At 35.2% G+C, this 14,555-nt stretch overlaps 1 protein-coding gene across 3 annotated transcripts in view; it reads right to left on the bottom strand.

The window, feature by feature from the left end:
• KMT2E (lysine methyltransferase 2E (inactive)) overlaps positions 1-14,555 on the bottom strand; it is an 87,528-nt gene that overhangs the window by 46,340 nt on the left and 26,633 nt on the right. For all 3 annotated transcript variants that reach the window (XM_082631871.1, XM_082631873.1, XM_082631872.1), the window contains 3 exons: positions 4,618-4,732; positions 3,540-3,769; positions 564-644 (listed from right to left, as the gene is read on the bottom strand). In XM_082631871.1, the coding sequence (XP_082487997.1) occupies positions 564-644; positions 3,540-3,769; positions 4,618-4,732 (426 nt within the window). The remainder of the gene's footprint in view (positions 1-563; positions 645-3,539; positions 3,770-4,617; positions 4,733-14,555) is intronic.

The raw sequence follows: 14,555 nt of genomic DNA, 5'->3' as shown, positions 1-14,555 counted from the left end.
AAAATACACAGCAATGTAAATGAAAAAAGATTATTGACAATTGTTGAAGCTGGGTGGTGGAAACATGCAGGTTCATTACACTATTACTTTTATATAGGTTTGAAATGTCCATTAAAAAAGATTTTTTTAAAAAAGCACAAAGAAGAAATGGGAAGAAAACACATTACTGCCAACAGGCAGAATGATAGTATAAGCCCTGCAAAATTCTGTAACTAACGAAATGCCCTTCTAGTAACTTTTCAACGTAATTTGCAGTCCACTGAAAAAAAAGATGTCATCACTTAAAAAATGCACTATTATTTTATGCATCATTAAAAACCCTAGAAAATAAACCATGGCACGTTATCAATGGAAAGATTCTTCTTGATTTTAGAGATGTCAGAATGGAAAAAGAAAAAAACCCAAAAAACAAACCAAACCATAAAAAGGAAACTTCTTCCATCTTAGATTTGATGAAATACAGCATCCATTAATTGTTTAATCTAGAATTCATACATAACTTTCTAATAACTAAAGATTACCTCAGTAAAATGACTGGCAATTTTATTGTATGTACAACTTACCTAGGCTGACAACGTTCACAAAGATATGTATCAGGAATATGCTGCCTGTCAATCCCCATGCAGTCAATATGTTGCCAAACACTTTAAAAAGGAAAAGAAAAGAAAAGCAGAACATATAAAATATTATTAAAATCATCCTTAAATTAAGATTTGATATTCCATTTAACTATCCGTTAATAAGTGTCTACTTTGAGTTTAGCAGTGTAAAAGGTAATGTGAAGAATTCATAGAAATATGTCCTCGGGAAGATAAAACTTTGAGATGCAAAAGTAAGAGGACAAAAATAGGATATTATATATATGATATAAATTTCTAAAGCAAATATAATTTTAAAATGTAAAAGGTATACATTACAAATATTATTAGAAATCACAAACTGGAGATGTCCACAATGCTTGGAATTAATGGGAAAAGAATCCTGGAGAATAATGGAGACTTGAAGAGAACCTCATTTGGGACATTAGGAAGAAAAGACCTCATTATAGCAACATTTTCTCAAGTAGACAGACACCGGGAGCAACAGCCAGAAGGCAGTTAATATATCTGAAGAAGAATGTTCATTTTGAGAAACAGAGGGGGATCAAACTGAATTAGTAAAATGCAGTCAGATTATATACAACCTGGAATGTCAGGATTTGCGGAGCATTCCTCTAATTGGCAACAGGTAACAACTATAGGTTGCTTTGATGGTATACAGTGTTAATTCAAAGAAGTTAAGAAACTGGAGGCATAAAAATCAACTAAGAGGCTTTTCCAACGTTCCAGATCTAAGTTAAAGAACAACAGAAAGAACTAGAATGATGGCAGAGAAGATGAAGTTAAAGAATCCAAGAGTCATTTCATGAAGACAGAGACTAAACCTATTATGAACTCTATTTTTAATGTGATACATGGACCAACTTGAGGCAAATTTCTCAACGCTATTATTTTGTATTTTATTGCCAAGACTTTAATTGGTCTAAAGTTGATATATATGCCTGTTTCTAAAAATAGTCTTAATTATTCCTTATATAATAATGAGCTACTTTTAATATACAGCTACTGAGTTAACTGCTATGATCTTGCTCTTTACTTCTTAACTGAGGATGTTGGGACGAGAACTGGTAGAATGTGAAAGGTAATGGACTATGTATCAAAGATGTAGGGGAAAAAGTTTAAAAGAAAAGCAGAACACCTGACATGGAGAGTCAGAATAACAAATTAGGTTAAATTTGGGGGCTAACTAATAATGTCATGCAGACCACAGAAGAAATAAAACTAGAAAATGAATAAATAATCAGAGCTCTAGATGTCAAACTTGAAAGAGATGAGTATGGGCAGTAGGTACATGAAAATATATAGAGGCAATGTAAAACAAGAATAGAGGAAAAAAGATTAAGCCTTGTAGTATACTACAGGTTAAGCAGTAGAAAAGTAGAATAACAAAAAATAAGTTCATAACAAATAGAGCAGTTGCTAAAAAGCAAATACCTTGAATAATCCAAAATACGTGAACTGGTCCTTCAAGAATTTGTAGATGGGTATAAGTCCTAAGGACTACTTCACTCTTTTCTAATAGATATAATTCTATATTATATATAGATCATTGTAATTAATCAAAACAAAAACACTTTAGATTATGCACTAAAATAAAATATTGTCCAATGGTATGTAATTTATCACATAAGACAAAATCAGCAATGAGAAAGCTATTTTATATGATTGGTTAAAATATGAATTCAGATTTGCTAATAAGTAGCTAATTAAAAAATAATGAGGAAAACAGGTTATCAGAGAAGTTATTTTCTGAGTTTTTAAACTCACCTCCTGAATAAGCTCACTGAGGTGATTGCTTATGGTAAGAGTATGTACCATAAGTTTATTTTTAAATTTTAAAAAGCATCACAATATATTTTTATTATGAAAATTAACTCAAAGCATTAATATTACAACTTCCCATAAAAATAACATCAAATTTCACATTCCACTTAAGACTAATTTTCCCCCTTTTTGGCAAAGGTAAATCAACTTTTTCATATAAACCTAACTGCCTGTTTATATCAATAACATCCCACTCCTAATCACCTAACTTAATCGATGGGAACAAGATTACAAATAACGCAAAGTAATTTCTATGTGGCTCAACAATGCATTTTTACACTCACATTCAAATATGGGTACTATTTCAAATAAAATGATGAATCTATGCCTTAAGACCAGATCCAGGACATTCTGTAAACTATCAAACTTTCTTATCCTCTACAGTACATTGCTTAAGTACTCTCTGTTTCCCAGCCTATGCAGGGGATGGACTCAGTAACTTTCAGGTTGAAATCCTACTGTTCCCTCTCCATCCTCCCCAACTCCCTCCCAGCAGGAAAAAAAAAAAAAAAAAGAAAACAAAACAAAACAAAACCCCACTTTCTCTCCCAATCACACCTTCTCTAGGGGAGGAGGCCTTTCTTGGTGGTTGAACCAGGGTTGGGGGAGGGGAGACTGTGGTTCTGGTTCAAGGAGACTCCAGAGTGCTGCAAGGTTCAAGTCAAAAGGAGGTGAGAGAGTCAGATCAAACAAACATCAATCAAAATGTATAATTCCCCCAAACTGGAAAATCACAGTTGACTATACAGCACAAATAATTCCAAAGGAAATACACAGGACTCAATTCTCCTCTCATTTCTGTCTTGTCTACTTTATGTAGTTGTATTACTACCGAATGAGTAAAAAGAGAGATGTGCTTCTGTATGAATAAAGTTCAGAACTGACTGCCTATTACTCAATTCACAACGAGGATTTCTAAGAAAAACTCCAGGATAGCTTTTTCCCCATAGGGGCATTTCCTAGGGGCCAACCAGAGTGCACTGACAGTCGCAAAAGTATCACTTAAAACACGCAGTTATCAACTTCTTCAAAAGTCAGCTTAGTTTTTCCAACATTCACAATCACAAAGGTTAGCAGCATTCAAGAAAAACGAGCAAATGGCATGAAACCTTTTACCTGCATTTGTCACAACAGATCATGTATCCATCGTCATGTGTAAAACCACATATGCACCTGGTTACATCAGTACCATAGCTCCCGTCCTCAGATGTGCTGATCGTGGTAGCACTGGAAGTTTCATCAAAATTCGGAGTGGTCAATATGCCTACTTCATTTCTGCTAATAAGGACTGATGGAGGAGGGGAAGCCGGAGGTGTTGGTGGAGGACGAGCACCGTAATTATGGTCCTGGGTAATTAATCACAAATACATCACAGTGTCAGTTCACTAAAAATAGAAACAACTTAAATAAAATGCAATCCTTAATTTGAATATGTGAGAGAGATGAAATTGGCCCACTGCTTCCTTAATACCTTTAAAATAATGACTTGGTGAAATTAGATAGAGAACCTTGGTCACCTTCACAATGCAAGACCTGAGAATAGTAGTCAAAAAAAAAAACAACTCAGGAAACTGGAGGCTAAAGAATAACAAAAACAATTACAAAAGACATATTATCACTGTAAAGTATACAATAGGGATTTTTAGTTTTGGCAACACTGAATAAGTTAGCTTAGACAAGCTTTCATTTTCTCAGCTATGAAACGGGTATGAAAATTATACCTATCTTATGAGGTTGTTTTTGAAGATTAAATTAGATAATATATGCAAAAATGCTTAGCACAGAGCCTGACATATAAGTGCTAAATAAATGGTAACTATATAATTACTATATAATTTAGAATCAACAGTAGATAGTACAATTCTATCTACAGTCTTTTTATAGAGAAGGTAAAGAATTATAATACTAAATTATCAATAGCATAAAAAAGCAAATAATAATATAAAAACTTCTAGGGAATTCCTCTTATAGAATTTTAATCTCTTGAATAAATATAATTAAATCAATGAAAAAACTAAACTACGAATTACATACCTAATTGTTTAGATAGTATAAAACAAGTCTGCTTTTTAAATATTCAGTTTTAGGCACAATACCACACACATCAACTTTCAACCTCTAGATATAAAAAAATATAGAGAGAGTTATATACAGATATAAAACATACCCTTCCAGAGAAATGTTTGACACTTACCGCATAGGGCAGACCAATGTAACTGTGTGAATGATGCGAGCTGCTGGTATATAACTGGTGGGGATAACTGTTGGATTTCTCAACTACCACAGGGCTAGCTTCTACAGATTCTGGTCTGGAGGGAAAAAAGTTGCATCAAAGAGAATTGCATTGATTTTTTTCCTTTCAATCTATTTAAAATTATAAGCACTTATTTTATTGGCTATCAAATAAAATGTCTTTAAAATGTCTAGAACAAAGACACCCTGTGGATATGATATATCCTATCTAGAATCTGCATCATTAAAACAAACTTTTAATTAAGTACAATAAATGTCCCCCCTTCAAGTTCAGATATAGTTTCCCTATCATTAAAAAAAATTAGTAGAGATTAAACATTACTTAATATACCCAGTGGCACTGGGGACACTATGCACAGGATGGAGAAAAGTGGTAGAAATAATTTAAACAAGACTAAGGACATACTGAATCCACAGGGACCCCGATTTGAATGTGAAGTATACATTTCAATGTCAAAGCTTCATGTATGTGTTAGTGTGTCATGATATAACAAAGCCTTGGAAATATCAGAAAACCTAAGGAACAGGAAACCTCACAATGAACCAAGGTTTGCTTATGAAAAAAATGTAACTAGCAGCCTATGGTAGTGTAAGATCAGCAGTTCTGGCCTGATAATGGCCAAATGATGATGACCTGACCAACCACTGATACAACTGAGAGTAACAACTCACCCGCTGTGGTTGACTTATAAATTCCCTGGCCTAGCATTTTACATTCATCACTTTCCCAAATTCTTCACTTGTATCAATCCTCCTGAGCCCTAGCCTGATAATTCCTATTGATCAATGTGGTAGTGAACCTACTTCTGAAGGGCAATTCACACTGAAATTAATTTCTCCCTTGCACACACACAACATGACTCATTTCTGTGCCTTTATTCTTACCAACGCCGCCCTTTGAGATGATTTGTTCATAACCCTTATGCTACCTCTTATTCAAAACCTTCCCTTAGAATTTAGTACTACTTGCACTCTTCATGGTTTGTCTTCTTAATGCAGTTACAATCGAATTGGTCAAATTACTATTGTCAATTACTTCTTGGTATACTGCCCCCCTCCACTCATCCCCTGCAGAAAGTCTCAATTTTGCTCTAAGTGACTGCTGCTTGGGATCCAGTGTGCTAAAATCAGTAGAGAGAGGAGGCACAAACTGAGGTCAAGTGGTTCTGAAGGATTACAAAAGAAGAGTCTCCAAAGTGTTCTGAATATTTAGAAAACCAGTACTCACCTATTATCTATGCTGTTATGTTAAAATTTTACTTGCTTAATCTTTTTTAAAAATGTGTTTCTTAATTCCAAACTTAATACATGCTCATTGTACAAACTTTAAAACAGAGGTACATGAGAAAGTGAAAGATCATGTCTTCATCCAAACGTGACACAACCATGTTAAGATGCCATTTATCCCCCTCGAAATTTGTCTATCCATAAATACATCTAACAGTTGTTTTTTTAAAAAAAAATGAGAATGTACAATATGTATTTATAATTTGCTTTTTCAATCTTTCACTGTCAACACATATCTACCTTATTTTTGGTAATAACTGATTATTTCATTATATGAATGTACCATAGTTTATTTAACAAATTCCCTTTTGGTAGATGTTTAAATTGTTTCTATTTTTCAGTGTTAAAGGTATCAGTGAAATTGTACACCCTTCCATACACTGTTTTCTGCTTACATGGCAGTATTTCTACAACATGGATTCCTGGAGGCAGAAATGCTGAACAAAAGGGGAAATGCACATAAAATCAATATACTGCCAAACTACCTTTGATTACAATATTGATTCCTTTAGAATTCTTTTAAAAATACATAGAGGGAAGAAATGGGGTTTTAGCAATTCCTGACCTATTAAAGCAAGATGTAGGAATTGTGGCCATTATAGAAAGATTCACTCTTAGGGATTTAGAGTGTGGCAAGAAATTTGTATTTTGGAGTAGATAATGGTTGGGAATTAAAAAAATAAGACTTTCAGTGAATATAGATAAATTCAAGCATGTAAACAAGCCACAAATCCTTTGCATAACCTCATGATTCAAATTAAAGCTATACAGCACTATTCACAATAGCCAAGACACGGAAACAACCTAAATGTCCATCAACAGATCAACAGATAAATAAGATGTGGTACATATATACAATGGAATACTACTCAGCCATAAAAAAGAATGAAATAATGCCATTTGCAGCAACTTGTATGCAACTAGATATTATCATACTAAGTAAGTCAGAAAGAGAAAGACAAATACCATATGATATCACTTATATGTGGAATTTAAAATAGGACAAAAATGAACCTATCTACAAAACAGAAACAGACTCACAGACATAGAGAACAGACTTGTGGTTGCCAAGGGGGAGGGGGGAGGGAGAGGGATGGACCGAAAGTTTGGGGTTAGTAGATGAAAACTATTACATTTAGAATGGATAAATAACATGGTCCTACTGCATAGGACATGGACTATATCCAATCTCCTAGGATAAACCATAATGGAAAAGAATATAAAAAAGAATGTATATATGTGTATAACTGAGTCACTTTGCTGTACAGCAGAAATTAGCACAACACTGTAAATCAACTATACTTTAATATTAAAAAATAAAAAATTGAAGTTGTAAATACTAACAAGTTGGCAATGCAAGAAGGCAGAAATACTTCATCAAGATCCTCATTTCTAATGCTGCTACTTAATAAAAGTAATTTTAAAAAGAAGGTAACAATTGTTAAACAAAAAAATGGGTTGACATATTTTAAGGATTTTTCCAAACTGTAAGATAGTATTAAAAAGAAAACCAAAAAAAGACAAAAAAACAAACAAACAGAAAAGGACACCAGACATCCTTAGAAATGTTCCCTAAGAAGTCCCATGGTGCTAAACATCCTCAAAGCACACAGTGAACCTGAAAACAGCTTTGTGACAAATACCAAAAGTCAAACATCCTTTAGATCCAATAACCCCATTTTTGGAAATTTATCCTAAGAAAGTAATTCCCACTAAATAACAACCTGAAGAATTGAGATATTCTTTTTAATACTATTCATAAAACTAGATATAAGAGTAGAAATCATTTGAATGTCCAATCAATAGAAAATGACTAAATCTGAGCAACCTACCATATTTACACATGGACAACAAACAGCACAGCAAGAACTCATGGTAACAAAAGTCACTACATTATGGTTAAAGGAGTTTTCCTCAAAATCTCCTGTAATGTTACCATAAAGCTTTAGTAAATTTTTAACTGCAGGGCTAAAGAGATAATATGTAATAGTAAGTTTTTGTGTAAATAGTTGCTTCAGGGCTCTGTTTAGCCAATTTACATTGTCACATAAATGCCGAGTTAATACACAGGTATAACATTTACCATCGAGAAACTACATTAGTATAATATTTCTATAAATAATTATGTATCAAAACATAAACCATGGTGCTGTGTTCACCCTGCAAATAAGATTTCACTTACGTAACTGTGATGTCACTTTTCAAAGAGAGTGTGATTATTTGTTTTCATTCATATATTGTTTTGTATGTGTTCTTTTTTTTTTTTTTTTTTTTGCCGTACACAGGCCTCTCACTGTTGTGGCCTCTCCCGTTGCAGAGCACAGGCTCCGGACGCGCAGGCTCAGCGGCCATGGCTCACGGGCCCAGCTGCTCCGCGGCATGTGGGATCTTCCCGGATCGGGGCACGAACCCGTGTCCCCTGCATCGGCAGGTGGACTCTCAACCACTGCGCCACCAGGGAAGCCCTAACGTGTCATTCTTGATTGCTCCTTTGCCCTCACCCTCCACACTAATTCTATGGTCGATCCTGTGTCTCCTTCCAATATACATTTAGAATCAGTACACTTCTCTCCATTTCTACGATTTTCCTAGTCCAAGCCCTTGTCATCTCTTGCCTGGACACTGTGGTAACACTGTGAATGTACTTCATGTACTTTATGCCACCAACCTGTAAATTTAAAAATGGTTAAAATGCTACGTTTTATGTTAAGTATATTTTACTAAAATTTAAGAAAAAGAAAGAAAGAAAGAAAACCACAAAAGGATAGTTTCACTAAAGCCAAAAGGTACAGAGAATCAATAGCATCAAATCCTGCTGAGAGAGCAGGCAATACGAGGCCTGAAAACCATGCATTAGCTTCAGTGTGCCAGTAGCATGGTCAAAGTAAACGCCGATTTGTATGGAGCAAGTGGAAGAATTAATAAAAGGGTGAACGACGCAAAGATTCAATCATCTGAATGGGCCTACAATTTAGACAGTGCACAAGGAATTACAGGAATGAGTGGCACAGATAATACTGACAAAAGGTCAAGACTTAATCTGAATTACCCACTCTCAGAACCTACCTCTGACCCCCTGAGGTGATACTGGGGTCCTGGAAAAGGTAAAAGGCTGTTGCTAAGACTTGGTTAGTAGAGCAGATAGAAGAAAGATATAGTAAGGCTCGTCTGTATATGGCCCCAAGGGAGTGTCAGGATATGGTTTCTTTCCCTCAGATTGGAAGTAGTTTTGTTCTGGCCTAGAATTGGTGGTAGTAGATCTGCTCCTGCTGAGTCTAGACAAGCATAATGTGGAGGGCAGTTTCTGGACCCCCAGACAATGCTGTCATGAAGCTAGGGGTTGAGGACTCAGCTGCTGAGTCCTGCTTGGTGTGGCATAGAGTGCAGTAGGACAGCTACTATTCAGGGAAACAGAGTATCTGCTGCTCTAAAGTGATGTTCAGGCACTGTTCTAGAAGGTATTTTAAACATCACATCGTCCAACTTCCAGTTTTACAGACCAGGAGATGACTGATCTAAGTGCCACAAACTCTAGATCCAAGCCCTAATTATTAAGTCATTGTGTATCCATGGGACATGCCACATAATCACTCTGGGTCTCGGTTTCCACACTTATAAAATGAAGTCTTAATTCTAAGTCACATGGCATTATAATAGCAAAGAAAATACTAAAGCCCATATCTCTTATGTTGGTCTAGTACTTTTCCCACCAAACTGCATTATCCCCACTATTCCTGTGAAATTTACCAGAGTGGTATTTATGCCTATGGATTAATGATCTAATGAGGTAAACAGCTTTATACCTCATATCTGTATTACAAAATAGTACTATGTGTCATTTTATTAGAGTTACACAAAGCCTGCTTTCTGGTAATTCTGAATCTATGTCACTTTAATTGTCATTACTTTACAAACTTTACAAATATGGAGAACAATTTTGGTCATTAAAGTTGAAATTATTTATGTAATATTTCCATTCTTAAAAACGAAAATAGGCTATTTTCAAATATGTTACAGTTCTAGATTATTGTTGAAAACTCAGAAAGCAGGATGACTACCATTTTGTTTACAGTAATCTAACTGATGTTACCACATTTTCCTGGAAACACTTTACAAATTTAAAACCTTGTTTATATCAAAATATCCTTATTTTTTAAACAGCCATCAAAAATCATCATTCGTTATACACTTAGTGCAGACGTTTAAGTAGTCAGGTGAACTGAAGATATAAAAAGAGAGAAAAGCCAATCATTAAATTAAGAGAGGCATTTACAGAAAAAGAATAGAATGATTGATCAAAATAAGCTCTGATTCCTCCTGAAATTGGACTTTTATGACTTCCTTCTTCCTCATCAAAAATTTAACTTCTGGGCCTCCCTGGTGGCGCAGTGGTTGAGAGTCCGCCTGCCGATGCAGGGGATACGGGTTCGTGCCCCGGTCTGGGAGGATCCCATATGCCGCGGAGCGGCTGGGCCCGTGAGCCATGGCCGCTGAGCCTGTGCGTCCGGAGCCTGTGCTCTGCAACGGGAGAGGCCACAGCAGTGAGAGGCCCGCGTACAGCAAAAAAAAAAAAAAAAAAAAAAATTTAACTTCTGGGCTTCCCTGGTGGCGCAGTGGTTGAGAGTCCACCTGCCAATGCAGGGGACGCGGGTTCGTGCCCTGGTCCAGGAGGATCCCACATGCCGCGGAGCAGCTAGGCCCGTGAGCCATGGCCGCTGAGCCTGCGCGTCCGGAGCCTGTGCTCCGCAACGGGAGTTCTTTTCCTCTGGAACCACTTAGTCTGTATTAGTCTGGGTTCTCTAGAGAAGCAGAACCAATTATTTATATATATATATATATATATATATATATATATATATATATATATATATATATACAGTCCTCTCCAATGTGAGTGGGCTTCATCCAGCCCATTGAAGGCCCGTGTTAAATAAAAGGCTGCGTAAATAAGAATTATTATATATATATATATATATATATATATATATATATATATATATATAATTTACTATAAGGAATCAGCTCACATAATTATGGAGGCTGAGAAGTACAGGTAAACTGAGTTTGAGTGTGAAGTTAGATATGCAAAATGTGGAAACAGGGCTTCCCTGGTGGCGCAGTGGTTGAGAGTCTGCCTGCCGATGCAGGGGACGTGGGTTCATGCCCCGGTCCAGGAAGATTCCACGTGCCGTGGAGTGGCTGGGCCCGTCCGTGAGCCATGGCCGCTGGGCCTGCACGTCCGGAGCCTGTGCTCCGCAACGGGAGAGGCCACAACAGTGAGAGGCTCGTGTACCGCAAAAAAAAAAAAGAAAAAAATTTAATTTCTTCCCTGTATAAACCTACAAAATATAGTTGGATTTTAATGAGAAGCTTATACCACTGTTTTAGGTGAAACCTCTAATTTTCCTTTTGATGTTAAAATATTCAATAACAGACACATGGGTATCAGTAACTGCACATGGACAGACTGGCTCCCTAATTGTTATAGTAATGAATGTGAAAGATCTCCATGAGTTCTCAGTATGCTCCTTCAGATCTGCGATCAAAACATGTCTATCATTCTTGTTATATTACTTTTTAAAGATATATTAAAATTACACAAACTACAATAGTATACAAGAAATGTCTTTAAATGGAGAGGTTTGGTGTGACAATTGTCATCAGTTTATCACATGTGGCATTTTACTTCATTTAACTCATCCGTTAAGAAAACTTAGCTCTTTGGATCTATGTGGCAAAATGGATCTGGAGCCAAGCAGCCTTGGGTTTAACTCTCTTATTTTTTATTAACTATGGCCTTAGTTAATTAAGTCTGTTATCTCCTTGAGCTGCATTTCTTTTGCCAAATGGGAATAATACCTGCCCAACTTTTTGCTGGGGTTATGAAGAGGTATTACACAGTATGTTACAGACAACTCTATGAATGCAGTGAGCTCTGTAATCAGTATCACAAGTGGGAAAAAAAATTAGAGAAAAAATGTTTTTATTATTAAGTATAAAGCAAATGAGAAATTCAACGTCATTCTAAGAACCGTCCTAAACAATGCTAAGACAGTACTTTAAAACAGGCTTGTGAATATTAAAACAAAATCACATTAAAATGAAAGCACTTCCAAATTAGGATAAGCAAATCAACACTTTAAGAGCAGCAGAAAGTATTAGCTTCTTGATAGTAGATTAAATGTAAAGAAATCATAAGCAGAAATGTTAAGTACTAGTGGAACATGAACAAGTAAAAAGCTACTGAAAACATTTCATTATACACAAAACATTTTAGTATCTTCAACTACAGAAATTCAGACTAAAAGCAACCAAACACTTCAACAAATTAATCAATTCTGTCAGCAGGTGGCTCTAGTGACACTGAAATAACTTAGTATCAAATACTATAAACAAAATATAGATAGTAAAAATGCACTGAATCTCAGAAATTTGGAGTCAAAAAGAGTCACAGTAATATTTCAATCCAAGCCCTGTTTTTCAAAGACACAAAAGCCTACCATAATTAAGTGGCTTAAGTCTACCATAAGTAAGTCTACCATAATTAAGTATGTTAGTGGCAAAACAAAACTGAAAACCCAGATATCTCTCTTTAGTACTCTCAAGTCAACAAAGAGGCATTTACTGTATTGCCAGGCATACTACTAAAAGCCCTCCTCCAAAATAATTCACCTACAACTTAGATATGTCACATTTACTAATTTGTCTACCTCATCCAAAAATACACATAATTATATAAAAGCTCATTATAAAGACTTCTATAGGAATATTTGGTAGTAATAATAATGTTAAAAGGAATACAACGTTAGCAATCATGTTCCCAGTGTCTGAGAGGAAAAAGTAATTTGGTTCTTGTTTTTTAAAAAGGCTAGGAAAGAATACATTTAACACTCCCCATTTATACCTCTTCCCACTTCCCAGCTCCAGAAGGGTTTCTCATCTTTGCTTCTTTAACCAATTTAGTAATTCAGATGGAATGTCAGACGTAAAATAGGTAAGAAGCAACAGAACAGGTCAATTTCTACCAATTAGGATAAAAAACACACAATTCTAATAAATGGCCAAACTCTGGCTCACTTTCCTATCTATCTAGTGGCAATGGAGTCTAGATTTTCTTTCATATTTCTTATCTTTGAGCAGAGACCTGAGGAGAATACCTTTGTTACATGCAGTCATATATTACACTGAATTTACTACTCCTAAAACTGAAGCTACTACTTACATGAACCATGTATCAAAATAAATCAGTTGTTACATATATCACTTTTTGTAACAGTATTAGAAAAGGAGCTATAATAGAAATAAGCCTAAAATCAACACATCAATAAGTTCTGCCTCTGCCACTTAACTGCTCTGTGACTTCAGTTTCCTCACCTATAATTTGAAAATAATATCTACACCTCATACTTACATCTTTATCTTTCTTATTCAGAAAGAAACAGATCATTAAGATCTCACTTAGAATTTTTATAACTAGCCTAGGCTTCACTGTTCTTCTCTCTTCTGAGAGCCTATACTTTGTTATTTGGTCTAGAACTTCTCTACCCAATACAGCAGCCTCTAGACATGTGCTACTGAACACCTGAAATGAGGCTAGTTTGAACTGAGAGGCACTGGATGTGTAAAACCAACTCATGGCAGGGTAATGGGGAACAGAAAAAAGCAAAGTACAGGACCCCTAACTCTGCAGGAAAGGTAAAACAAACCCAGGATTTTTTAAAACTTAGTAATGAGAGGAAAAGAAATATGTAACAAAGAAGCTGGACTTGATGGGAATAATGAGTCTTATTTTAGAGACACAATAATCCAAAAGCAAACGTTACTGAGTATGAAAATACCAGACTAGAGCTTAGTAAACCCATTCTTCATAGATCCTGAACCAGACCTTCAATTTCCTATCTATAAAATGCTACAGATAGCATGAACTCTATCTAGATGAACCCAGACTAGATGAACATTAAGAGATCAAATAAATTCCCCTTTACAGCCTTAGAAGTGAGTATAAATTTGGTCTAGTACACTAATTCACTCAATAAGCAATCATCAAGTACCTCCTAAACTTAAATTAGTTTATTAGTGATATAATTTAGCAGTACAATATTTTAAAATATATAACTTATAATTAATAACATTATATAGCCACATGAGTGTAATAAAGTGTAATTTTCTCTCTTTTTAAAAAACATTTTGAAATAATTATGTAGCTTCACAGGATCCTGCATCAACACAACTATAGTATCTTCTGATTACGTACTTGAAATAAAGGAAGCAACTTGTTAATTCCATCAACATTTCTTATGAAAACAGCTCCAAAAGCTTTATGTATCTGTGGGAATGGGTGGTGGGCTGATGTGATTTAAGGATCTTTTTAAGCTTCCAGGTTTTATATATTTATACATACATAGAGAGAAAAGTTTTTAAGTTTGAAAATTAAACCACAAAAATTCTGATAGCTGTCATATAATAGAAGCTGGTACCAGCTATCCTTTCTGTGTCCACTGAGTAGAGGATACTATGCCCAAAGGACATATACTTGTATGTGGAATAGAAAAAACTAATTTCCTAAAACAAAAATGTTCTTTAAAAAAGAGT

Source organism: Mesoplodon mirus (assembly GCF_964341445.2).
Source record: "Mesoplodon mirus genome assembly, chromosome: 9".
NCBI classification, from domain to species: domain Eukaryota; kingdom Metazoa; phylum Chordata; class Mammalia; order Artiodactyla; family Ziphiidae; genus Mesoplodon; species Mesoplodon mirus.
This window is presented reverse-complemented; position numbering and strand designations above follow the sequence as displayed.